General features: G+C 32.0%; 4 protein-coding genes across 5 annotated transcripts; 2 read left to right on the forward strand and 2 right to left on the reverse strand.

The window, feature by feature from the left end:
- Positions 1 to 2,323: 2,323 nt before the first annotated feature.
- LOC110615765 (probable pectin methyltransferase QUA3) lies at positions 2,324 to 6,570 on the reverse strand. Its single transcript, XM_021757855.2, has 7 exons — positions 5,847 to 6,570; positions 5,365 to 5,568; positions 5,076 to 5,286; positions 4,729 to 4,990; positions 4,151 to 4,525; positions 3,522 to 3,617; positions 2,324 to 2,796 (listed from the first exon to the last, which is right to left on the reverse strand). The coding sequence occupies exons 1-7, from the start codon at positions 6,270 to 6,272 to the stop codon at positions 2,586 to 2,588; spliced, it is 1,785 nt and encodes a 594-aa protein (XP_021613547.1). The 5' UTR covers positions 6,273 to 6,570; the 3' UTR covers positions 2,324 to 2,585.
- Positions 6,571 to 11,698: 5,128 nt separating this feature from the next.
- LOC110617903 (plant UBX domain-containing protein 9) lies at positions 11,699 to 15,643 on the forward strand. 2 transcript variants are annotated; one of them, XM_021760908.2, is made up of 11 exons: positions 11,699 to 11,936; positions 12,692 to 12,753; positions 12,923 to 13,328; positions 13,431 to 13,508; positions 13,586 to 13,696; positions 13,922 to 13,975; positions 14,091 to 14,294; positions 14,378 to 14,494; positions 14,882 to 15,025; positions 15,110 to 15,166; positions 15,273 to 15,643. In XM_021760908.2, the coding sequence occupies exons 1-11, from the start codon at positions 11,853 to 11,855 to the stop codon at positions 15,378 to 15,380; spliced, it is 1,425 nt and encodes a 474-aa protein (XP_021616600.1). In that variant the 5' UTR covers positions 11,699 to 11,852; the 3' UTR covers positions 15,381 to 15,643. The 2 variants fall into 2 exon arrangements, with proteins under 2 accessions (XP_021616600.1, XP_021616606.1); XM_021760914.2 differs by lacking the exon at positions 12,692 to 12,753 and having other exon boundaries at positions 11,722 to 11,936.
- Positions 15,644 to 16,191: 548 nt separating this feature from the next.
- Positions 16,192 to 20,798, reverse strand: LOC110617302 (probable methyltransferase PMT15). Its single transcript, XM_021760018.2, has 6 exons — positions 19,929 to 20,798; positions 18,612 to 18,822; positions 18,228 to 18,525; positions 17,397 to 17,789; positions 16,943 to 17,020; positions 16,192 to 16,742 (listed from the first exon to the last, which is right to left on the reverse strand). Exons 1-6 carry the CDS (start codon positions 20,583 to 20,585, stop codon positions 16,493 to 16,495), a joined length of 1,887 nt encoding a protein of 628 aa, XP_021615710.1. The 5' UTR covers positions 20,586 to 20,798; the 3' UTR covers positions 16,192 to 16,492.
- Positions 20,799 to 25,102: 4,304 nt separating this feature from the next.
- On the forward strand, positions 25,103 to 26,600 carry LOC110615822 (F-box protein PP2-A13). Its single transcript, XM_021757973.2, has 3 exons — positions 25,103 to 25,694; positions 25,780 to 25,898; positions 26,022 to 26,600. Exons 1-3 carry the CDS (start codon positions 25,371 to 25,373, stop codon positions 26,449 to 26,451), a joined length of 873 nt encoding a protein of 290 aa, XP_021613665.1. The 5' UTR covers positions 25,103 to 25,370; the 3' UTR covers positions 26,452 to 26,600.
- Positions 26,601 to 26,928: the final 328 nt, after the last annotated feature.

Below are 26,928 nucleotides of genomic sequence, written 5' to 3' on the forward strand. Positions count from 1 at the left end.
AATTACTATTTATGACGTATTTTAATATTTCAAATTTTTATATAATTTTACAACATATTTCTATATAATTCATCACATCTTTCATTTACAATTATATACGATCACTTTTCTTTCACAATGTTTAATAACAGAATAAAAAACAAATTTAATAAATATATAATTATATATAGTGTTTTTTCATATTAAATATTATTTTAAAAAATTATTGACGAATCGATAATATTATTATGATATGGTGTTGAGTTATTGTAGAAGAATGCATGTTTAAATTAAATGAATTACCAAGCTCAAAACTATGTTGTAATTACTCCCTTTATTTTCTAATTAATTAATTTATAATTTTTTTTACTTAACCATAAATGACTCATGGTTTTATAATAATTATTTATTAATCCATGAAAATAATGATACTCCCACTTATATCTTTCAATTAAATTAATTTTTTGCTGTTGGAATTTTGTTTTTCATTTTTTTTTTTGCAAAAAAATAAATTAATATCATAACAATATATTAAAAAATTCGAGAAAATACAAAAATTTTTGTGATTAAAATATAACATGTCGTTAATTAAGACGTAAAATGCATAATATGGAATATAAGTGAATTTCACTTATTTATATTTAAAATTCACCAAGAACCGAGTCCAAATAACACGTTTTATTATTATTAAAAAACAAAAAAAGCTGTATCTTACTGAAATTAATAAACTAAGATAAATGTTTCTTCCTCTGTTCCATGAAGTTTGACAAGCAGAAGCTAGAGAACAGAGACCATTTATGAGAAAAAAATAGAATAGCTAGCTGTGTAACAATACTACTAAATATGTGAAGTGTCATCATAATCGAACAGAAACCATCTTGCTTCAGAAACACAAATTCTATCTCTGCCACTGCCATGGACTTTTATGAGAGGTTTTATCTTATACTAAATCAAGTAATTTTTATGCATATTAATTTCAATTCAAATCAGTAATAAATTCTACCAATTTGCCTCTCAGGCACCCAACTGGTGTGATGCGGTTGCAGACATAAATCAGCATTATAGAAAATGGCCTCAGATGGGTGAGACCTTATAGTCTTGGAGACGACTTCTTCTTTTTATTTGTTTGGTTTCCATGATAAGCCAAAGACTTGTGACTTTTAAAGGACGGTGGACAAGCCAGGAAACGGGATGTTTCAGAATTTGAGAAAACACCAAGAAAATGGTATATAGTAGATATGTAGAGAAAGACAAATCTGTGGTAGGAACAGGCATTTCTTGTTTACGAAGGTTGAAAATGGGAGCTAAAAAACAAGACCCAAATGGTCAGGTTAGAGTGTGAAAATGCAGGAGAGATTCAGTGAAGGTAGATAAGGGTTGTGTTCTCATCTAAAGGCCCACAACCCACATGACCTTTCACTCTCATTTAGGTTGTAATATGAACAAGACCCCCTTAGTTCCTTTAATTTTGCAGTCGTGCATTGTATGCCATGCCAATGCTTAATTTATTCCATTAATCCAGGCAGAGGGAGAGAATTAAATGGAGCCATTTTTATCAACGGGTAGAAATAGGCCCACTACTTACCTTTACTTCTGCTGTTGCATTTATACCATCATTGCCAATTTTTCCCAGCAGATGCAGATCCCAACTTTCTCCTCCATTTACATTTAAAGTTTCACTCTCTTTCCTCCTTTAGGACCTATCTTATTCAAGACTGCTTCCTAATCTCTCTCTCTCTCTCTCTCTTGACCAACATCATATTCTTGTTTCTACCAACTTCAACTGGTGCTGGTAGAGACCGACTCCTTTTGAAATTTTTATGACATGCCCTTTTCGGGTCAGAGATGGAATTAGTCCCCCACCCACCCTTTACTCTTCAAATTCCACAAATTTCTCTCCTCTCAGTCCGCTGTTCTAGTCAGTTTGAACTTTTACTTGTGCATTTTTTTTTTCTTAAAATTAGGACTGAGAAATATCTAATAATAAAATTTAAAAAAAATTGGGAAGGAGGAGATGCATGAGTTAATACGGTCACCCCTGAACGTTCCTTCGCTCCGTTCGCGGTGCATATCAACTGCTAAGGCTTGTTTCGATTTTGGTGAATTAGAAAAAACAACCAAAAGCTTACATGCCCACATCACATCACATCTCATCTCCAGTAGTAAGCAACACTCAGAAATTGTCAAACACGGAAGCCTCCTGTTCAAACAGTGTTTCAACTGTGAAGATCAAAACACCCAATGTGTCTGGTAAATGCATTTATGCCCAACTAGTTACCATTCTCATGTGTTCCTCTCTCTCTCAAATCAAAACCACAACCAAAAAATGGGAAGGTATGGATGCGCCACAAACTGATGCTCATATATAGAATCAAATCACAATCTGAAATTGTCATTGCTTTCAGTATACCTATTCTAAACATTTAAAAAAAGGTCTTTCCATATTTATACTTCCTACCTGTCTTTTGATATAAATAAACCAGATGAAGGGGAAAGAAGGAATCTGCATCCATTTTATGCATGCAAATTATATATCTGAATAATATAAGAATTAACAAGCGGGAAAATTGCTACATTACAAAAGAACAAAGATGCAAGTGAGATGCTCAAGGAAGCTTCCAAAAGCTTTTTGTTGCAACCAGAATTATCTCTCTCCCGTGTGATTCAGGTTCTTTCTCATGTATAATAGCTGTCCATCTTACAGCATGAGCGATATGAACCACTTTGTCAATAACTTCAGGAGTATCACGAATTATAGCAGTTCCTTCTGGTCGCAAAATCCGATCCATCTCCACTATCAAATCCACAAGATTGCACCTGCAGCAAAATCAGTGATCAACGAATTAGTCCACTTTACCATAACTTTCTTTGCAGGAAGAGCGAAACCACAATGTCAAAAGAGTGTGTCAACTTCAGAGGGGTTTAGTGTTTTAATCTTAGTAACAAAACCTAGACCTACAGGATAAGACAAAAAAACATTTCACAGCATTCACAGGCTAGAGTTCCAGGCTCAAACCAAAACTATATCAAACAGTTATATTCTCTAAGGGAATTCTAAAACCTATCAAATATGTAGCATCAAAACTGAGAACACAGTTTAAGTACCCAGGTAACCACAGACCAATAGTCCTATTCTATTATTCCGATTGCTTTCCTGTCTCTATCCTTGAGATAATCTTTTGCACAAATTAATCTCAGGTAACTAATGCTTCAATCAGCTATATAAAGCATAAATATATAATATTACCAAGACAGATTGCAACAGAATATACTTTTGAAACTATTTTTCTTTCCATGGATGTATGGGAATATAAACATTTCCGATTGCAACTTCAACAATTTTCTCAAGTGATTAGAGAAAGGAAAAGCAATATTGGTCCCAAAGCAAAAAATTTCAATCAATTACACAAAACATGTATAATAAAATATAAATATAAATCTTAAGAGAAATAGAAAATTTTCTCCATTGAATTAAAACAAATAACAAGATAAAAAAAATAGTAATTAAAACAGAAACTGCAGCACATGCAGATTCACATTACCTGTTCTTGCTAGAATCTGGATTTTTTATGAGTGATTCAATGCCTGCTACATGGATGAGATCATAAGTTCGAGGATATGTTGAGAAAGGCTCACACCTATTATCACCAATAAAAATCTAATCAACAGTGTTGCCCACGAAGTCACAGTAATTAAAAAGGAATAAGATTGAGTGCATTAACTAACTAGGCCCAAGGAAAATTTCACTTAAACAGATTCTACAGGTGGATGCATAACTAAGTATGATTTTGACCAGACTAATTAAAATGTTTGTTTATATCAAAGCTGATGTAAATTTTTCAGGCATGACACAGTTTAGTTATTATTGATGAGTTCTTATTTCTGGTGCACAATTTTGTTTGTAAGTAGCAATTACAATAAATTTGATAGATACATAACAAAATCCAGTTTAACAAACTAAAAAGATTGCGCGTATTAGGAAGACACTGCATCAGTAGCCTAGCTAACAGCTCAGATAAGCAACCCCTTTAACTGACAAAATGCAACCACAGTCTCTCCGCACAAATTTTATTCACTTCTTAAGTGTGAAGTATACAAACATTGGATCATTAATAACGTTTTTCCTCTTCAATGCTTTTTTATTTTCAAATTAAAAGCAATTCTAACTCACCAGTCATGGTAGACTCCAATAAGGCCTCGGTCAAAAATTACACCAAGGGTAGAAAGCTTGTCAGCAGGAACAACATTCATCACCCATACAGGATCAGAAGCAAGTGCTGCAGCAAAACCCCCAAAAAATGCATTCATGTCCATGACATTGCGTATGGCTTGAGTTCCTAGCTTCACATTCAATGAGTTCCTGTAGTACACCAACCTCCTCGACCAACGTCGTGTGTCAGCTTCAAACAAATCAATCCCATTTTTCACAAGCATGGCTCTTGAAGGAGCTCTTGTAACCCTATCCGGCCACTTAGGAATTGTCCCAACAGCATATTCTCCATTGACTGAAGAAATCCTACTCACACATTTCTTTAATTTGAAGTACCTGTAATACAGATGAGCTTAGCTTTAAAAATCATGCAGGTTTCTTGAAAATAAATACATCTTGAATGTTATCAAGACAAATTTATTAACATAACATAAAGCAAGTTCATCATACAACAATATGGACAATGTATAGTTGTCCATGTTTCCAAAAATCTCTTTAAAAAATTACCAGAAACTGAGGATGCAATTTTGCAATATTACCATGCATAACTTGGGTCATCTGTTTCATCACACAGTTCAAGCCCATATTCATTTTGGTTGGGCAGGCATGAATCTCCAGCAGGCTTTTTCCATATGACTGTGTTTCCATCTACAGCAATCAGCTCATAACATAATGCTCTTGCCACACCTTGGAGATCTGCCCATTCCTTATCTTGTTTAGCCCACTGAACAGGAGGACCAGAGATGACTAGATATCCTCCAGGGCGAAGTAGTCTATCCACTTCAATGAAATAAGTTGCATCTGCAAACAGAGACTTCAAAGTAAGAGCTAGCAGCAAGAGGTAGCAGAAGAGAACGCACACAAAGATACAGGAGAGAGAACTAACTATAGGCTGTAAAAGGGATCAAACATCGAGAGCAATGCACCAAGTCAAATGAGAAAGCAGGAAATGGGAGTCTGCGAGTCCCAAGCATGGCAACAAATGCTGGAATTCCTCTTTCTAGTGCAAATTGTATTTGTGCTTTGTGTGAATCTCTAGGTGCAAATGAGAGGGCTAAGATTCCTTCTTTTAGCAGATATCCTCCAAAACTAGCAACCTGGAAAAGAATCAGATTGTGAAAATCTGAATGCGTCAATTTCGGAGGTAAAGAGCAACAAAGAAACAGATTTCCTACCCCACATCCCATGTCAAGAGCAGTCCTTAGAACTCCACCACTTATAGGGATATACTGCCCAAGTTTTTCAATGTACGGTATGGCTCCCTCAGGAAACATTGTTCCACCGCCAGGGAAAACGAAGTATTCACCTTCCTCCTTCATCCATCCTTGGTGACCTTTCCTGTCTGCAATTTTGTTGTGTGGCATGTTGGCGTGCCATATCTGCATATTGGGCAATGAACAGAACAAACACGATTGATTCCATCAACAGAAGTGGACAATATGATTATTATCCGAGAAACCTAGCTATAAGTTGCCTAAGAAGATCAGTAGTCCAAGTACAGATTGTCATGGATAGAATAAAAGCAAATATGATACAAATTTAAGTTCCCAAGCGGATCAGTGATTTATCGTTCGCTCTCCTAGTTGAAAATCAAAGAGAACCTTTCTTTCCCTTTTTTTTTCTCTCAACTAATAAACATCAAATTAAACATACATACCTTATGCAAACTCTGGGGCCATTGGACAGGAACCTTGTACCCATTTGGGGGTGGGATCAAGCAGAGAGGGGTCTCATCTGGAAGCGGACAGTGACGCTCTCGATAGAAATTCATTTCTCTACTGAGCTGGCTATTGCGCCTGGGATCTTCACACGGCATATGATCAACAGAGTCTGCAGAGCAGGCCTCGATCTGCTGAGGATGTCGACCGGCCTCGATTAGCTCGATGAGGCGGAGACGCTGACGCGGATCCGAAGTGGAGAGGAGAAGAGCCTGGCGGCCAGAGGCGGCGAGAGAATCACCGAGAGGAGTAAAAACGAGAAGGAAGAAAAGAAAGACTAAACCGAAGAATGCAGCAGAAACGAGGTCGAGCAGCTTCCACTGTCTAGGGTTTCGCTTTGATGCAGGTAGATTAAGGTGTCCCATTATGGATCTGATCAAATTATCACTAGAAATGAAGCATTAGTTGAAAGCAAATACGGGAAATCTGAGAGTTTCTATTTCTTTCTCCTTCTCTTCTTCGTCTTACGATGTTGGCGAGTCTGCAGCTTGGACGGGGACGAAGACGAAGACGGAGATTTTCAGTTGAAGATGGGACTTTGCACTTGCGAGTTACAAGTGGGGCGTTTGCTTGATAGCTTACTAACCTTTGGAAGAGGAAGTGGAGGGAGTGAGTGAGACAACAGAGATTGAAGTGGAGAGCTAGATATACGCGTCGGTGATTGATCTGAGGCTGAATGTATGATAGTTGTCGCAACTTAACACACGCACGCGGTCATGCCCGGGCATCATCACAGCCAAACAAAAATACTTTCACAATTTAGTTACGGTATTTATAATTTAGTGCTCGTGTATACATATATCACCCAACTCGCCATTACTTGCGTATAAAAATAATTGAAATGTCCTTCATCTTTAATATGAAATAATTTAATTTTCCTAATTTTTTTTTGCTTTATTAATATATTTTATATTTATTTATATATAATATACTAATATAGTAAATATAAGAAAGACGAATACTATATTTTTAAACCACAGCTTGGCTTTTTATTATTTAAAAAATGTTTTTTCCATTTCCAATATTTTTAAACAATTAATATTCATTCTAAAATTTACATATATAAAAAATGTTTTTTCCATTTCCAATATTTTTAAACAATTAATATTCATTCTAAAATTTACATATATTTATATGATAAAATAAATTATATTATAACATTCAAATACAATATATAAATAAATCTCATATTTAATTATTTTAAAAAGAGATTATAACAAAAAGCATTTAGTTATTTTCATTAAAATTAACAGCCATTTAAATGTGATTTTAATTAAGGGTTATTCAAAAAAGTGATTTTAATGGCAGGAATTAATTTATTTAATTTTTTAATAAAAATAACTGAATCAAGTAATATCTAATTAAATTGCTTTTTCTTTTGAAAAATAATTGTTAATTGCCCAAAATATAAACATAAACCTTTGGACATCAATGGCCACGTTCCCATCATATTAAGGAACCGTTCACGTGTTTCAATAGTTTTTTTCTATAAAAAAAAGTTAAAAACACAAGAAATTGGGATGTTAAAGTTAAAAACTTCTAATTTTTTATTTTAAAAAAATATTTGAGATTTACTTGCTTCAATTGACTAATACACGAAAAAAGGTTTAGTTGCGTTGAAAAAGAACAATCATAAAACAAAATATCTGAAATTTGGGAGGAACAAGGGTCAGTTTAATCGAAAGAAAGGTTTTGAATGTAATTAATCTTGCATGGTAAAAAGAAATAGCATAGCACCACCAAACAACAAATGCAAAAGGCTATACAAGAGATAATGTGACCAAACCAAAAAATATGGTAACCGCAACTTGCGCAATAAATCCAGATATTAATTTAACCATAGAACAAACATGATTTGAATTAGCTATGAGCCATCTCTATTTCTCTCTCTTTAGAGTGAGATAAAATTTCACAAGTTTTTAATACATGACATAATGTGCTCAGCAAATTGACAAGAAAGATATAATCTGTAAAACCAAGAAGGTCACCTTGAGTAGAAATTATGGATAAGTTCTCTCAGATACCAACGCTAAGAAATTGTGGAGGTTGAGATTGCCTACAACTGTGTCCTTCCAATATAAAATATCAGATCAAAAGTTACATGTATCTAACTTTCTAGATATCATAGAGTAGAGATGATGACAACAATGATAATGAAAAAAAAAAATCAATTTGTTTGCTCATAACTTGCAAGTGCACAAACTCCATACACTGCAACATCTTAAGGGGCAATAACTTCAGTGTAAGAAGTTCCCAGTTCAGAAGCCACTTCCAGGAACTGCACACACACAATGGTAATGCATGTGATAACAGCAGATCTGACACTATAACAACAATTACATGTAACAGAATGCAAACAGTCAATTAAATCAGGGGGAAAACCATATCTAGATCCCTCTTGCTGATCAACAACAGAGGTCCTCAATGCACTTAATCATAAAAGTCATCCATCTTTTGTTAGATGTTTACAAATTATGAATCATGGCATGGTGAATAATTATAATGAAGCAGTTCTGAGCTTAAGGAAGTTGAGCACAAAGCAGAGCTAGAAATAAGCACTAATACGAGCAGTAAGCTAGTCTTTTTTGGCCTCCAAATGAAATCCAGCAGCACAACGTAGTTTTGGTATTGTAATAGAGTCAAAAGCCTCAGGCATTTGCTCAGCTTTGCTGACATGAATAGATTGACCCATTTTCAATTTTGACAAGAATTGCACTCATGCATATATGCATAATGTGCTTTGATGTAGTACAATAATCATGGGTACAAAAATACTTTTAAAAGCATCACCAGTAGCACCATAGGCTAACAGAAATCTCCCAAAAATAATCTCCTATCACAATCTGGAATCAACAATTTTACATAGAAATAACGAGTTCTACTTTTCCATTCGTAACGCCAGAAGCTGCATAGAAGGGTTGTTACATTGGTGGGCCATGGAGAGGATGCGCGTTATTTTAAAGCTGAATATGCCTCAATGTGAAGCTGCTAGCCACTAATAATCGGCCTGTTACGGCTGGTATTATAACCGCCGTCCGCTTAAATCTCGTAATCGGCTTCCATCTTAATAACTAAGAATTTGGGATAGGGTTTTGAGTTGGAGCAGTCTGCTACTCTGCTCACTTGCTTCTGAGTTCTGTTGTTGGGCTTTTTGGCTTTTTATGGTAAAAAAAATAATATTTGATTTTTTAGGTTTCATTCTAATTTATTTACTAAAACCTACCGTATTGGTGAAACGCACAAAAATCTTCACGAATATATTTTTTTTTTATTTATTTTAAAAAGCTTGCGCGCAGACTGCGTGCAGGCTTTTTTTTTTTTATTAAAATTATTTTATTATTTTATTTTTAATTAATATATTATAATAATATATTTATATTATATTAATTTAATAATATTATTTATAATATAATTTTTTATAATAATAAATATTTTAATATATTAAAATAATAACATTATAATTAAAAATAATATCAATTATAAATTTATTAATACATAATTATTATATTTAATATATTTTATTATTTTTATTATATAAAATATTATAAAAATCAATAATAAAAGAAACTGCTTTAAAAATATTTATAATTATGAAATAATATTATTCGATCACATTATATAAACTACCGATATTATTTAATTATAGTATTAATGTATTAAAAATAATAAAATATTTTATAATAAATAATTTTAAAAAATTTATCAATAATAAATATATACGATATTATTAAATTATTTTTATAAAATATATTATCCTGCTAATTAAACAGATCAATTAGCTGCTTATAATTTATAAATAAATAAATTAATATATATGAATATTTATAATTATAAAAGTTATATGTATATATTTAAGTATGGGTGAATTTTTTTTCTCATTGTTTTAAATTAATATAAATGTATAAATTTTTTTATTTTAAATTAATGTAAAAATTAAGATGGGAGTATTAAAAAAATAAATTATTTTTTATAAAAAATTGTAGTTTGAACATATTTTATAAATTTTTAAATTAAAAATAATATTCAAGATGACATTAAATGATAGCATTTTTTAAAATTTTGCATAGAGAATAAAATAAAAAAAATGAAAAATAAAATTAAAGATAAAAAATAAAATTATTTTTTATAACTAAACTCCCTAGCATTTGAAATGAAAAAAAAAAAAAATGAAATGTGATTTTTTACGTTGATTGAGAGGAAAAATCAAGTTTCTCTTTAAAACTTAATAATCTATTTGTTAAAAATAATTTTGAGTAAAATATTACAAATGACAATTTTATTAATTAATTATGAAAAATGCATACAATTAATACTCTAGTACCAACAAATTATTTACTTTACAAATGGATAGTTAGGTTTGCTCGCCAATAATACAAACGCTATCACTCTCTCAATTTTTTTTTCACTTATTATTATAATTATTATTATTTTTTATGGCACAGAACGAAAAAAAAAAAAATACAGAAGTACTTTCTTTATGAAGGCGTTTGGTCTAAAAACCAATTTATAAACTAAATACAAAAATAATTAGTTTCTTAACTTTTTATTTTAATATTTATAAATACATGGTTTGACCAATTAAATTATTATGAGGAAAAATTATTATTTAATTTTTATATTAAAAAATTTATTAATTAATTTTTTGATTTTAAAAAATATATTAAAATATTTATTAGTTAATTTTTTTTTGTTAGTTTTAATAGTTAAATATTATAAAAATATTTTAAATACTTTATATACGAAATAATTAATTAATAAATTTTTTAAAAAATTTAAAAATTAACTAATAAATTTTTTAAAATTATAGAAATTAAATAATAAAATATTTAATAATAAAATTAATTAATAAATTTTTTAAAATATTATAAATATTTTAATATAATTTTTAAAATTGAAAGATTAATTACTAAATAATAATTTTTTTACTATAATTTTATTATTAAAAATTTAAATTATAATACATATCCTCATTTAATTAAAAACAAACTTATTTTTTAATATTTTCATAGTATAAATGCTTATAAATTACCTTTAACAAACAAATATAGACTTTATCGATAATTTAAAAATATTTATACAAAACACCTAACAATTTAAAATTTAAAAATATTTAGAAAGTTAAATTAACTTATAAATATACTTATAACTTAAAATTTATAAATTAAATTAAATATTCAATATTTGATGGCGGTTTGTTTGTTGTTTTAGCTTTGCGCTTCTCTTTCTAATATATATTAGCTAAAGCGTGGCTTTGATTTATTATTTTTTTTAATTTAAACATTTAAATTAATTGACACCTATATATTAGCTAAAGCGTGGCTTTGATTTATTATTTTTTTTTAATTTAAACATTTAAATTAATTGACACCATATTTATATTTCCTGATGTTTTAATCAATTTTCACAATAAAGTTTAACATGTATTATAATATTCAAGATCAAAGAAGCAGAGTTGAAGTCATTATTCTTATTGCAAGACATTTTAAAATTTGACTGTGAAAATTACAAGACATATTAATTTTTTAAATTCAAAATTTAAATTACAATATTATCCAAATGCAAAAGATTAGTCTAATTAATTTAAGATTTAAACATCTAATTAAAAAGTAAATCAATGCACACACAGGCTTTTTGCCAATTTACCAAACGAAGATCTTGGAACTGTCTTTTTTTAAAATAAAGGGATAATCAAGAAAATTAGGTCGAAAGAAGAAAAAGCGGCGAATTAAATTTAAAAAAATAAAAAAGTGGCGATGCCGATAAATAAAGTTAAATAAAGGCGCGCAGGAAAGCAAACGTGTCACTGGTTCTTCACCCACAAAATACGTACTTACGGGTACCATCCCCCTCCTACCTCAACAGATCATCATCTCAACTTCTCTTTCCAAAGCCTAACCAAGCACAGCGACCCCTTATCTTCTTCTTTTCTCTCAATATCGAGGGCAATGGCTAGACCAAGCCCAGATGCCATTGACAATTTCATGAGAATCACCGGCGCGTCCCACCCACATGCGCTGCGAAAACTAGAGGTGCGTTTTCTTGTCTTCCCTTTTTCATCCTGTGTATTTGATGATTTCTTCCTCTAGTTTTTTACGACATTTATGCATTATGTCTGTGGAACTTGTCTGATTTCAGACTATTCTTTTCTTTCTTTCTTTTTCCAAGATCTGAGAACACTGTGCTAATTTGTTTTCTAGGGATTTTATTGATTCTTTGTTCCGATTTAGGTCTCATAATGTGTGCAAACTAAAAATTTATTTGCATATATGATACTCAATGTAAATTTTGCATAGTGTTGGGTTGGGTTCTCTTTTTGTATTGTCTTGCAAGAATGCGGAAGCTTCGCATTCTCTTCTCACAAATCACAAGATCTTGATATACGGATATTTAAGTTAATTATTGTCTTGCAAGAGACTTGATTTTCTTGTTGTTTAAGTTAATTATTGTCATCAAGGAAAATGAAAGAATTCTAACAACTAACAACTGAATGTAAATTTTAGAGGTTAACTGGACAAGGTGCAACCTATGGAGTTTATCTTCTTGAAAGTTACAGATTCTTTTTAGAGCATATCTTCATTCAAGGTTGCCAGTTGCCACCTTATTTGCTTAATATGCAAAAAAACATTATTATTAGTTAAAAAAAATTGTGCAGCTAGAATCAAGATTTTTCTTAGGATCTGTGGCCAAACTTAAACCAAGTTTTTCTTTGTGGGGTCATTTTTACTTGTCTTTCTATGTTCATTGACATCACCAAGGTATATGGTTTGTTTTGGTTGGTAACCAGGAATATGGAGGCAATCTTGATGCTGCTGTGAATGCACATTTTAATGAAGTGGAAAGACAGATGTATGGCATTTTATCATGGAAGTACTTTTTTCTTTCATTAAAAAATTTTATATTTTCATACAATATTGTCATGGTTTCAGTTTATTCTGCAAATCTAATGTGAAAACTACTACGCTTTTTGTGGTAATGTGATAATTACTATTATTAATATCTGTGCTTTCTTATGCAGTGCAAATCCAGCGTCCTCTGTTTCTCCTCAATCTAATTATGCTGACACAAGCAATCAAATGCAACCTGGTTCACGTGGGATTCTGCCGCTACTGTCTGCTGCTAGAAGTTTCAAGCCTTCATTGCTTCTTGATCCCAATTATAGGAGAAATCTATTGAACCAATTTGGTGCTTCTGTTTTCACTAGTAATGAACCATTACATTCCCGCAGAGGAGAATTCGACAATGGCTATGACCAGCCTTATCATTATGGAGCAAGGCCAACATTTGGGGATGAAGATCGAACTTCATCAACTCATGGTCATCAATTTCATGGAAATGTCTCAAGAGATCAAGAAGCACATTTGCATGGTGATGATGTAGAAGAACAAATGATTAAATATGCTATTGAGGCTTCAAAGCAGGAGGTAAATAAGGGCCCACCAAATAAGCTGTGTCATAGCGAGTTTCATATCCTTGGCCTATCTCCTGGGTATGCTCTTTTAATATTCCTGCCCATATTGATGCAGGATTCCTCAGGTGCTATGCAAAGTCAGCTTCATCTGGAAGATGATGAACTTGCTCATGCAATATCACTTTCCCTGAAGGTTTTGCATTTGTTACAAAAATTATGTTTTCCTATCTTAGATTTTGTCGGTTCATTGTAACATGAACTGTGCTTCAGACAGCAGAACGTGAAAAGGCAATACGTGCACAAACAGCAGAGAACCAAAAACAATTGGTAGTTAATAATTCAACTGGAAGAGCTGAGAAAACTAATGATGGCAGATCGCAGGTGAGCTCAGACAATCTAAGTTGTACTTACAAAGACCTCACACTTTTAGATTTTATAAGGTAGTTTTACAGGAGTTTAAACTTTGAAGTTAAAACATGTCCCTTCAAGTTTCCTTTTCTCAGCTCTTATGACACATTATAGGAGTTTCTGTTTTTTCCCTTCAAAAGTAAACAATTTATTTTTCTTCTAAAAATAGGTCTTTATGATCATCTCTTACATTTTTAGCCAGGATGCTCATCTTTTCAAGGGGGCGCAGAGGATTTGCAAGAACAGTCATTGGTGAGTCAACATCTGTAGAACTACTTTAGTTGGCTCATGGTAAAAAAGAAAAATAAATAAATACAGACTATTACTTCTGTGCTGACTACTTGGGTTCCATCCTTTGGCAATGAAGTGGGGTGGCATTTCTTCGAAGGAGCTTGATGAAGCAATGCTTCTTGAGGCAGCAATGTTTGGTGAAAATTCTGAAGGTACTTCTTCCCAACACACACCTCATCCACACGCTGCTGTAGATAAAAGTAAAGGTCTCCATCCACCGCAAGTACCGCATCAACCATCACAGTCACTTATGGATTGGCAGTTAATTCGAGAACAGCAGGTATTACCTTTTCTGCTAGCAATCGCATTTTAATAGAAGTATTGTCTCTCTCTAATGCAATTGCTCAAATATACTTGTTGCAGGATAATGAGTATCTTGCATCTCTTTTGGCTGATAGAGAAAAAGAAACAAGTGCCTTAAAGAAACCTGAGACTTACTTGAAAAAAGGAGAATCTCAAAAGTCAGTTGATGGAGAGTTAGTGAGTATACGTATTGAGTTCTGGCATTGCTGGGCATTTAGTTTAGTATTTATGAGTTTTTGACATTTATTTATCTTGAATTCCATTTCCTCAAGTATTCCTGTACAATTTTATCGGAGTCAGTGGCAATATGATCTCTCTTTTGCAGTTGAGACATTGCTTGTGGCCACAGTCAGAATTCTCAAAGTCCTTTGTCCTCATGTCTCTATGGGTTTTTAAAAAACTAGATTTACTCTATGACCTAAGGAAATGGATGGAAAGCGACTGAAATTATATCTTTTCTTAATCGATGGATTATGATCCTGCCAACTTAATGATACAAAATTATACCCGTTTGGCATTGATTGTATCTGCATTAAAATGACATATAAATCTCACTAATAATAGGAAACTAAGAGATTGATAGCCGCAAAAGAAGCTTCACTTCCTCAGGAGCCAGCAGTTGATGATACAAATGCAGTGACTCTTCTTGTTCGTATGCCAGATGGCAGCCGCCATGGTCGTCGGTTTCTCAAGTCAGACAAGCTTCAGGTAATTTGTTCACAAATCTTTTGCAAGCTCACATTTTTTTCTCTCCCTTGGCTAGACTGATTCTCTTTGCCTTTTCCCCTGTAGTATCTTTTTGATTTTATCGATGTTGGTGGAACAGTGAAACCTGGAACTTACAGGGTGGTGAGTGTTATCTGATTTCTTGACTGCGTCCTTGGATTAAGACCCCCCTCCAAGCAAGTTAGGATCTATACACTCTGACTTGTTGGTTCATTTCATTCTTGAACAGGTGAGGCCATACCCCAGACGTACCTTCTGCACTGGTGACAGCTCATTAAGTTTGAATGAACTTGGTCTGAACAATAAACAAGAAGCCTTGTTTCTGGAGTTGATATAGCGTTCTCAAACTGTTGAAAATACAGAACACCTTAGTTTAGATTTGGCGTGGGTTTAGTTTGTTTGTCGTTTTGGTTGGAGCAAAGGTAATCTGCTGAGGTTTAAACTAAACTAATGGCAATGACTGAACAGGAAACCAAAACTTTAGATCTGTTTGAAAGATGTAATTGTTGTTTGACAAAGATCCTTTTATGTGTTGATCAGGATCAGGCTATTTGGAAATCGGCGAGATAATCAAGATAATTAATGATTTCTACATGTTCATATTATTGAGCTTTTGATTGGTAAGCTGATTATTGGGGCAGTTTTGGTTCACAATGAGCAATTAGCTGCTCAAGAAAACTGAAGGAGTCGGTAAAACGCTTTTTTTCAGAAGTATAATTCTAGATGCTAATGAGAAAAATAGAGTAAAAAGTAACCTTTTTTATTAATACATTTAAGAAATTGTTTTTCTCAAACATTAACTCCATAACTATGTCAAACAGAGCGCCAGTGAATCAGTAAAAGGACAAATTGGATTATTATTTTTAGTTAAATGTGGTTAGTTGATTTTGATTAACTGGATTATGTAATTTGGTATTATCCTTTGTCCCAAAAAGATGGTAATTTGGAATGATCAAAATACGGAGATGGGTGGCTATCCAAAGACTGATCAATAATTTGAATAATATCACTCGCTACCTAACCAATCCAAAACCTTTTGATTCAAGTGAAATCTTCAACCCAAATGTCAACGAATCGAAATTTTCCCTGATAGGCAAGTGTACATCACAAACGCAATTATTTGAAGCAGTAATTGAAGAATGTTGATAGTAAACAACGACATAGCCCCATAATTATTAAGACATTAATGCATGCCTGTCTTTAATTGCAATAATTTACAAAAGAAAAATTCAGAATCAACAATGGTCGAACTGGAAAATTTTATCATTCAGATGCAATTTATCCGAATACTTGCGGATCCAGAAACCAATGGAGGCCCACTTTCTAAGCATGCATCGGCCCTTCATTGATGTGTAAGAACCTCAGTATATGACACCCACTAACCAAAAAATATATATATGATCAAGAATCATCAATACCGAAAAATAATGATACTGAGACAGACCATTGCTATGAAGCAGTTTCAGATTCTTGGTGAATTTGGTTAGGGTCAGGTGCTGTCCAATACTGCTTCACTGCAAAAAGGATCTTCTCCCTCTCATGGGCACTACTTTCATGGTCTGCAATTCTGGCATCCCATTGCATCACATCTACGATTCTCTTGACTTTTAGCAAGATATCTACATCATCTCTAATTATTACACTACCTTCTGGCCTTAAAATCCTATCCATTTCTAACAGAATATCCTCCATTTCACATCTGCAAAGTCATTTGGTCATCAGATGCAGATAATATGACAAATCCATCAAGATATGAAGAATTTGACAAAAAAAAAAAAAAAAATTGAAGAACAGGAAAACTCCCCACAAGAGTCGAGACCTAACTAAAACCCATTTTAAGGCGAGACGCTTAAAAACTTTCAGATGGCTTTTAGTTATAAACTATGCCACTAGCTTTACCTGTCCTTATAGAGGCTGAAAATTGAATCTGCGTGAATTAAGTCATAGGTTCTTGGATATGTAGACATGGCTTCACACCTATACAAATCAAGAGACTTATCAGTATGGATTAGCTAAATGCCTTAAACCTATGAGCATGATTGAATAAGCTAAAAGACAAAACTATGACAAATAAATTAATAAAACATTATTAGTACATGGAATTTTGGATAGGAAAAATTATCTGTGAAGACTCATGAAAAAGAAGCCAAACTGGGCTGTTTAGGAAGTTACTAAAAAAGCCACCTAAAAAAATGGAGAAAACACAAGTAGTGGGTTGTCCACCTGTTGCTTTTCAAAAGTTATATACGCAAGCAACCTAAAAATTGGGTATGCTTCATGATTGAATTACAAGGCAAACCCTTAACACATGGAAAGTTTTAGTTAAACACAAGGAGGGAGATTAACAGCATACCAATTTTGATAGGTTCCAATCAACCCACGTTCATAGATAACCCCTAAGGAATTGACGTCAGCCTCCACTGGGACAACGTTCATAACCCACACAGGGTCATCCACTAGAGCTGCTGCGAAGCCTCCCAAGTAAGCATTCATATCAAGCAAGTTTCGATACCGCCCCTGCTCAGCTAGCTGACGATCAACTTCCTTGTAATGTGCTACTCTTCCCTTCCATAACTCTGTATTTTCAGTGAAAATTTCTGCAGTAATTCCTTCCACACTTCCACTGCTAATCCTTGGAGGGATTGCAGTTAATCGCTCCGGCCATTTTGCTAGTTGCCCACCTGCTACCTCTCTTATGTCTGATACCTCAGGCAGTGGTGTTAAACAGGTCTCCATTTTGGTGTACCTAAAAGAAGAAAAGTTCTCAACTTTTAACTAACATTACTGTAAAGACAGACCATGTGAAGAATGAAGCAGAAATGGATACAAGTCAAGCAAGAGTTTAGGTGGTTGGACAGGTTAACCAACTTGAAAAAATTCAACTGGCCAGTTAGACACAGCCTTTATAATTAAATTGGTTTAGGTAATCACAGCTACTACAGAAAAGTTTGAAGAATTTGATTAGGGTCAACAACAATATCAGAAAAGTAAACCCTGAAAGGGAAAGTTGATTTGCTGAAGCAATTCAGCTGCACAGACTTTAATTGTGGCATGACGTATGATATGTGCCCAAATCATTCATGGAAAATGACATATGCCTAATTCCCATTCGGTTATTTCAGACGATAGAAACACAAAACCATAAAGTGTCAATTCAAAATGGAGAATTTCAGAAACTCATTACCAAGCCTTGTCAGGATCTTGTGGCTCGCAAAAGACAGGCTTCTTGTACACCTTCCTGTTGGCTATACAATGGATGTGATTAGTGGGTTTTTGCCAAATAGAAAGATCATCTTTTTGTACCAATTTTTTCCAGCATAGACTTTTGGCTACTGTTTCAATAGTAGACTCCTCTGCTTTTAGATCTTCAGGTGATCTATTCCAACCTTTCCAATGGTTTTCCCAATTTACTGGTGGCCCAGACAGAACCCAGTACCCACCCGGACGAAGAACTCGATCAACTTCAATCAAATACAGCCCATCTGCTCAAGAAAAAGATAAAAATACCCAAAACATGAAAAGTGAAAACCATGAGATTTATAGTAAAGCAAAGTGATTAGAGACATACCATATTGACCCCAGGGAATGAGACAGCGCGAGCAATGAGCCATGTCAAAGGCTCTTGAAGGGTAAGGGAGCCTTATGGAAGCTAAAACTCCAATCAATGCAGGAACTCCACGTTCAAGTGCAAATTGGACCTGAGCTTCATGGGTGTCTCTTGGTGCAAACGACACTGTCAAAATGTTTCTTGAGAGAAGGTAAGCTCCAAAGCTTGCCACCTACAAAATTATAAACTTTTTCTCATCACATGTATTTTTAAAGATATTCCCATATATATTATCTCCAAAAAAATTATTCCATATAGTTGAATTTGATCTGATAAGAAATAAAAATTAAAACTTTATTAGAATCTTTAAAAAAAACTCAAAAATTAAAAACCTGAATAATTCTTGTTTCTTTAGAATGTATAAAATATCAATAAAAATTATAACATAAAATTGACTTTTTAAAAATAATATACAACTTGCTTGCATGTGTGGTAGTGGTCCTATAGAAAGTCCAGCATCTAATAATTGCATGATAATTCAGAATTTGTTAAGTTTGTTGAAATAGTAGGAATCGATAACTTTACTTTTAGATCAAGAAAACCGCTCCATTGATTATATTTAAATCATAATTAGTAACACAGAAATCAAGAAAAAGTTTTTTCTTTTTTCTTTTTGTCAAACAAGAAAAGGTTATATCAAATCCTGAGAAAGTGAAATTAAGAACCAGAGAGGTTGTTACCAAAGGGTGAATAATAATAATGAGAAAAAAAAATGATGGGTAGGTCTTGGATTGTTGTCTTTGTTATTTACAATTAATGACAATTCCAAAGCCTATTTAAAAAAAAAAATTATGAGAAAGCAAGTTGCGAATGGAATTTTGGACCCTTCTCGATGATAGTTTACGGATGAGCTGACTATTTCACAAAGTAGATATGTTGAAATGTTTTGCATCCTTTTATTTTTTGAAAAAAATAAGAAATATCTTACTATGAAGAGAAATAAATATAATCTATAAATCTAATTATTATTAATTTCAAATTGGCAACACAAATAATATGATCATCCTAATTTATTTTTATAAAAATATTATATTCTCTTAAATTGGAATAAATATGAATACTCCATCAAAACAAGTATAAATCAATTTTTAAAATCTAGTCCAGCTCACATGCCTTATTTGAAAAACTTCCTAAGAAACAAAATTCAACGCCCCCCAACGTTGCCGTTTGAGGACAATACCGGCGAAAACGCAGACGGTTCCATATATGAACCGGGCGTTTTTAACCGAAAAGGACGGAATTTAATAGAACTCATTAGACGGAAAGCAGTCTACGTACCCCGCAACCAGTATCAATGGCGGTCCTTATTGAGCCGTCTTTGAGATTGATCAACTTGCCAATATCGTCAATATACGCGTCAGCCCCTCGCGGAAACATGGTTCCACCACCAGGGAACCTAAACCGGTCCCCCTCGAACCGAACCCAGTTCTGATTCTTCTTCTCCACCGTCAATTCCTTATGGGGAACGTTCGCATACCACCCAAAGTCCCTACTCACCGGCCATCTAAAAGGCACCCTGTAGCCAAACGGTGCCGGCACACGACACTTTAAAAGCTCGTTCTTCTCAGGGCAGTGTCTCTCTCTATATATGAGTCTATCTCGGTCGAATTTGAGGGAACGCTGAACATCCTCGCATGGGGTGTACTCGGAGAACTGAGGGTCGCAAGGAGGGAGGTGAGATACACGCGCCACCACAGGTGGTGGGTCAGGGATGTAGTGGTGAGGTGAGAAGTCGAGGGTGGTGTTCCGGATTGGTGGGGCGCAGGAGAAGATGGCATAGGCTGCTGAAGATTGGTTGACGAGAGGGATACTGCCACGAGAATTTTGGTAGAAACCTATGAGATAAAAGAGAGTGCATAAGATTATGGTGAGTGTGAGTTTATAGAGGTTGGCTTTCTTGGATTTGAACGTCAAAAACGACGTCGGAACAGCCATTGAATTGAACGCCAGTTCTTCTTTTGTCTTCTAGAGAGAGAAAATGAGGGGAATGATATGTGTTTGTGTTGCGGATGTTATATATATATATATATGGGTGTGGGAGAGGTGACGAGTGAAGTTTTCAAGGTGAAGCTGTGAAGAAGGTGAAGAAAGGAATAAGGGGAAGGTGACAGTGGAGACACGCGCGTAGGCTGTGTCCTCGTGAATTGGTTTAAGTCGGGTGAGTCTCTTCGTAAACGTGTCTGAATTTATTAATGGAATGTGTGTGGTTTTAAGGTAAGTAAATCGGAGCCCCGATTCCCTTCCACCTTGCCGGTTTAATATTTTTATTACTATATTCTTTTAATTATTATTATTATAAAAATTAATTACTAGTTTTTATTCCTTCTCTAATTTAAAAAATAAAATAAGTGACCAATTCAACAGATGAATGGGTTTGTGGATCCACAGAAGATGGGCTCATTGGTTTAGTGGTTTGCACGTAGCTTTTTTATTCATAACATAAATAAATAAGTTGTATTGGTTAAGACTTAGCAAATTAATTAATAATACGTATATATGATTATATAATTATCATTAATATTTTTTAAATAAGTTTGTTAAAAATCAAAATAATAATATTTTATACCAACTACCTAATTAAATGAAATTGCAGGGGTATATTATAATTTCCCTCATTTATAAGGGTAGACTCGCAAAATGAATGTTGTATATTCCTTTTTAGCATTATAAAGTTGTTTATTGCCACTCAATTACTTTTATTTGCTCCCCCCAGTTTAGTGATTTATCATGTATTATTAGTTGTATTTATACACGTATTTATGTACTTTTATTTATATAAACAATTATTTATTTCTCCATATATATAATTATTTTGATTATATAAACAAATAAATAAATATTATTAATTTTATAATTAACGCACTTATTAAACTTTTTTTATAATTTAAATACATATGATTTAATGGTTGTTGGCAGAAAGAAAACTCACTTTTCTTGCATTTTCAACCTTATGATGTTATTGTTGATTGTTAGGTAGGTTATGATAGTCTGAAAATCAATTTAATTTAATTTTTAATTTTTAAATTGAACTCAATATTGAACTACAATAAATTTAATTAATTTTTTAATTTTAAAAATAAATAAATAAATAAAGTCAGTCGTAGATAAACAGGGCTGAGGGAAAGGTTGATTAAAGGAGCTATGGCTCCTCAATAATTTTTTATTCTAAAATTTGGATACAAACTTTTTTAGTAATAATACCCCAATTGATGATTTAAATTCAATTTTTATTAATTTAATTTTAGTCTCACACCATATTAACATTAATATAAATTATTTAAAAATATAATAAAATAATAACTAATTTCCACGTATATAATAGAAATATCCTTTTAATTATTTTAATAAAATTTATATTACTAGTAATTTCTAACATATTCCTGAAATCATACTATAAAAATATTAAGAAAAACTCAAGTAAATTGTGAGGATGTATAAAAATTGGATGTCATTTCACCAGATAAACAAAAACAAGGAATTTATCAGAAAATGAATGAACCTAATGCGTAGGAAAACAGATTCAATTTATCTATTGGAAAGTGAGATGCAATGAATTTATTAGATTAATAATAATAATAATAATAATAATAATAATAAAAATAGTAGAAATTTGGTGCGAGGGCTTTCGAATGATGAGACACTTGGTGCAGCTGAATTGGTGGAAAGTCAGAAGAGATTATTATTATTGCATGAGGTGCAGCTGTACGGCTTGATGCACTGCTGTTTAAGGTGATTATACTAATTAACACTATAATAATTTATCTACACGCGCTAATGGGAGAGTGGCGTTTTTAAGCTTTAAGAAATTTATTTTATTTTTTTAAAGCAAGAAACTTATTTTTTAATAATAAAATATTATTTTTAAATTTCAAATATCAAAATTTTAATATTTTAAAAGAATATATAAAATAAAAAATTTTAAAATAAGAAAAATGAAATTTTATAATAAAAAATAATATTTAATAAAGGATAAATTATTTCACCTTTACCAAATCTAGATTAAACTTATTTAGTCATTAAAAAGATAGGGAGATTTATTATTATTTTTTTTTTTAAAAAAATGTTTTTTTCAATGATTTAATTAAACCTTATTTTCCGTAGAATCAATGATTGGTTGTTACTACGCCACCTACATGCAAGTCATGAAAACATCATATGCTGCCTTATTAATAAAACTATATAAAGAACGTGGAAGCTTATTGATATCATTTTTATTTTTTTTTTGTTAAAAAAACATTACATTTTTAAAAATTCTTGAAATGTATATCGCTCATACTTTGCATTTAGATATGTTTAGCATGCCAGTCAAAATAAGAAATAAATTTTAATTTCTTCGTTATTTCCATTTTAAATAGCAATTATGAAATACATATGATATCATTTTATTTAATTAATAATAAAAAATACAGATAAATAATTTATGGATAAATTTTATAATAATGTTTAAATTATATTTATTATTTTAAATAAGTAAAATTGCTAATAGCTGCTATGGCTTATATAAATAAAAGTAAAAGAGCAAAAATCCCTTTTTGGAAAAGCGCAAGTATGCTTTCCTTGATGAAGAGTTTAGGATATGTTCCAGTGGAAATTGGTTTGGGGGATGGATGGTGGTTACAAGTGTGGGGTCCAAAAGCCCTTTATGGCCTTCATATGGCCCACCAAATCACACCTCTGTTCCTTCCACTTGTTAGATTTCTGTTTACCTCACTACACCTGTACTATTTATCAAATTGATTTTTCAGTTTAATACATTTGAAAATAAAAAATTATAAAAACTTTTTTTTTTTATTTTTGAAGTTAAGTTTTTAACAAAAAAAAAAATACTTTATTATTATTATTATTAAACTAAACTAAACTAAACTTAATTAAAAATTAATTTATAGAAAATTTTAAAATAAACTTAATTTAGCATATATAATAATATACACAGAATGAAAATGGACATCAACCCATTTACCAAACATTCCTTGGACTTCCCAAAAGGAAGAAGACAACAATGGCAGCGGCCCATAAATTGATCCAACAGGCTTAGCTCCAGCCTTTATGAGCTACAAGGCCACCATAGTCAGTGTCTTTTGTTCTGTCTTTATGTATACAACTAAACTTTGAATTTGATTATTTTTTTAAGATAATTCAATATTAAATTTTATTAATTATGTGAAGGCAAATAATATATATATATCATTTCCCCAAATCTTATGGGTTATGGGATATCTTTGGGTCTTCCTGATTTCATCATCTATGGGCAATGACCTCAACTGTTGGCGGACCACATTGAAGAAGTAGTTCTAACTTGGTCCATTCGGGTTTGCGGTTGAAAATTTTGAAAATATATTTACTTTTAAAACGCCATTATTTAATAGTATCAAAATTAATGTTAAAAAGTAATATAATTACTTAAAATTTTTTTATTACCATCATGTATTTAAGTTTAATTGTAAATGTAAATTATTTCTTTTTACTTTTAATTAGTGAGATCTTTTATAGCAATTTTCATAACAATATAAAATAAACATACTTAATTAAATGATATGCATAACTACCTGTGCATTTTAATTTAGAAGATCTAATTAAATCAGGTTTATATATATATATATATATATTTAGACTTTAGGTTGTATAAATTCCGTTTAAATAAGAATTAGCTTTAATTTTATATTTTTAAATAGTTTTTTTTTTTTTTTTTTAATAATTGAGGCCCTGGCTGCTGCGAGATTGGTCCATGTGTTGGGTTATGACGCTGAGTCAGCTCTCACGAGGACCAGATTGGACCTTTTCCAATTATGATGACTCTAATTAATTATCAACTTGAACACGCACAACTCTACAATTATTTATTTCATCCCATGAAAACTTGAAAATGAGAGTGTCTGATTTTGATTTTGGCATTTTTTTTATTCGATTCGTTAAAGAAAATATTTTTTGTTTTCTTTTAAGAAAAAATATTTTAAGTGATATAATTCAAAAAATTGAAAAGAACAAAAAAATCATTGTTATATAAATTATCATATGCAAAGAATTCAAACGCAAGACAAACATGGATGCAGGAACCACGTATTATCCGGAATGGCGCAAGCTTTATCCAAATCTCTTCCTTTATGAAAATAATAAAATAAAATAAATTGAGACATTGCCACGTACCAATATTTATCCATAAAAAATTTTACACGCGCTTTCCCCCTGTGTTGACCGCGATTCCACGCATCTAAAAAACCTTAAAACATCGGACTTTCTGTTTATCTTTATTTATATTATATATTATATTATATTATACTATTATGGATAAGCTAAGATTTGACACCATACGTGCTTTAACAATATTGCACCAAATAAATTAATATTTTTAATATTAATATTTCATTAACAATCAATTATCTATAATATATACTCATCTCTTCCTAAAAAAATTATTTTTAAGAATAATTCTTTAAATTCTTGACAATATTTTTAAATGAAGATCTAAATTCATCTAACAATAGTTTAATGTATTTTAATTTAAATAAGCTTTTTAAGCCCCCCCCGGAAAAAAAAAAAAACGCTCATAAAGCCAGCTTTTTAACCATATAAATGCAGTTTTACTCGGAAAAAAAAAAGGGCCATATAAATGCTGATGCCATTCCGGTTTCCTTTGTCACAAGTTCAGATTTTGATAATAGAATAAGAATCGTTTCTGCAAATTCAGGGTTTTGGGTTTAAGGGGATTTTGATATTTTTTTCATGGGTGCCAATGAATCACATACGACGTCTCACGCAGATGGTGAGGGTCCTTCATCCAAGCCAAGGCTCGACGATATACCAGAGAGCTGCGTGGCGTTGGTTCTAATGCACTTGGACCCGCTTGAGATCTGTAATTTAGCTCGGCTAAATCGAGCCTTTCACGGTGCTTCTTCCGCTGATTTTATCTGGGAAACAAAGCTGCCTTCGAACTATCGGTTTGTACTGGACAAAGTGTTGGATGATGACAAAACTATGGCAGGCTTAGGGAAGAAAGATCTTTATGCCCGGATGTGCAGGCCAATCCCTTTTGATGGTGGCACAAAAGTACATATATTCATCTCCTATCTATCTGTTTTTGTTGTTGACGCTTCAGCTTTGCTGATAGAATAGAGATTTTGGCTGTGTTCAGGAAATATGGCTGGATAAGAATACAGCTGGAGTTTGCTTATCGATTTCTTCCAAGGCTTTAACTATTACTGGGATTGACGACAGGAGATACTGGAACTGTATTTCTACTGATGAATCAAGGTGAGATCAGCGTTCGTTGTTCATCCCATCGTTTCTAATCTTCTTTTTATGCTTTCATTTGAATTAATTACGTTTTAAATATTTTTTTCATTGATAAATTGCTCTGTTTTTGGATATATTTAGATTTCAGAAAGTAGCATATCTTCATCACATTTGGTGGCTTGAAGTGGATGGAGAGTTAGAGTTTCAGTTTCCAGCAGGAAAATATAGCTTATTTTTCAGAGTGCAGCTGGGCAAGCCCACGAAGAAAATGGGTCGCAGAGTTTGTAACACAGAGCACATCCATGGTTGGGATATAAAACCTGTAAAGTTTGAGCTAACAACTTCAGATGGTCAACATGCTGCGTCTGAATGTTTCCTGGAAAATCCTGGAAACTGGGTTAACTACCATGTGGGAGATTTTGTTGTATTGCATCCGAATGAATTGACAAATATTAAATTTTCGTTGACACAAATTGATTGCACTCACACCAAAGGAGGGCTTTGTTTAGATGCTGTTTTTATATACCCAAGTAGCTTAGGCACTGAGATTAGCACAACATTGAAGATGTGACGAACCATTTGATTTCTGTCCATCTTATTATTTTTCATCATGGTTGCTCAATGCCGTGCAATTGTACATGTGTAAAACGAGTTGATGAATCATGTAAATATCCAAAGCAAGAAATTCAACATTTTCCCCCTATTTCTTAAATACATAAATATGATTTTGTTTTTTTTTTAACTTTTTAACCATTATTTATTGAGATAATTTATTATTTATTGATTAATTTTAATTTAAAAATAAAATTTATTAATAAATTTAAATATATAATTGTTAGTAAATAAAATATTATTATTTTTTAAAATTAATTCATTTTTTTATTAAAAAATATTTTTTATTAATTAAATTTTTAAATATTTTAAATGTTAAAAAATAAAAAAATATTTTTCATAAAATAGAGTTTTAATTAATAAATTTTATAATATATAAAATAAGCCAAACTTAAGAAAAATGAATAATTGTATGAAGTTAACAAAAATATTTAAT

This window comes from Manihot esculenta, chromosome 1 (assembly GCF_001659605.2).
Source record: "Manihot esculenta cultivar AM560-2 chromosome 1, M.esculenta_v8, whole genome shotgun sequence".
Classification (NCBI taxonomy): domain Eukaryota; kingdom Viridiplantae; phylum Streptophyta; class Magnoliopsida; order Malpighiales; family Euphorbiaceae; genus Manihot; species Manihot esculenta.

What these genes read in the sequence shown, in the direction of transcription:
- LOC110615765 (XM_021757855.2), bottom strand. Translation starts at nt 6,272, where the DNA reads ATGGGACACCTTAATCTACCTGCATCAAAGCGAAACCCTAGACAGTGG. An exon ending in CTCTTGACATGGGATGTGGG is followed by an intron (nt 5,287 to 5,364) that starts GTAGGAAATCTG and finishes ATTCTTTTCCAG; the next exon opens with GTTGCTAGTTTTGGAGGATA. An exon ending in GATCCCTTTTACAGCCTATA is followed by an intron (nt 4,991 to 5,075) that starts GTTAGTTCTCTC and finishes CTCTGTTTGCAG; the next exon opens with ATGCAACTTATTTCATTGAA.
- LOC110617903 (XM_021760908.2), top strand. Translation starts at nt 11,853, where the DNA reads ATGGCTAGACCAAGCCCAGATGCCATTGACAATTTCATGAGAATCACC. An exon ending in TCAAGTCAGACAAGCTTCAG is followed by an intron (nt 15,026 to 15,109) that starts GTAATTTGTTCA and finishes TTTCCCCTGTAG; the next exon opens with TATCTTTTTGATTTTATCGA. An exon ending in AACCTGGAACTTACAGGGTG is followed by an intron (nt 15,167 to 15,272) that starts GTGAGTGTTATC and finishes ATTCTTGAACAG; the next exon opens with GTGAGGCCATACCCCAGACG.
- LOC110617302 (XM_021760018.2), bottom strand. Translation starts at nt 20,585, where the DNA reads ATGGCTGTTCCGACGTCGTTTTTGACGTTCAAATCCAAGAAAGCCAAC. An exon ending in CAAGATCCTGACAAGGCTTG is followed by an intron (nt 17,790 to 18,227) that starts GTAATGAGTTTC and finishes TTCTTCTTTTAG; the next exon opens with GTACACCAAAATGGAGACCT. An exon ending in ATTGGAACCTATCAAAATTG is followed by an intron (nt 17,021 to 17,396) that starts GTATGCTGTTAA and finishes TGATTTGTATAG; the next exon opens with GTGTGAAGCCATGTCTACAT.
- LOC110615822 (XM_021757973.2), top strand. Translation starts at nt 25,371, where the DNA reads ATGGGTGCCAATGAATCACATACGACGTCTCACGCAGATGGTGAGGGT. An exon ending in CTTTTGATGGTGGCACAAAA is followed by an intron (nt 25,695 to 25,779) that starts GTACATATATTC and finishes GGCTGTGTTCAG; the next exon opens with GAAATATGGCTGGATAAGAA. An exon ending in ATTTCTACTGATGAATCAAG is followed by an intron (nt 25,899 to 26,021) that starts GTGAGATCAGCG and finishes GGATATATTTAG; the next exon opens with ATTTCAGAAAGTAGCATATC.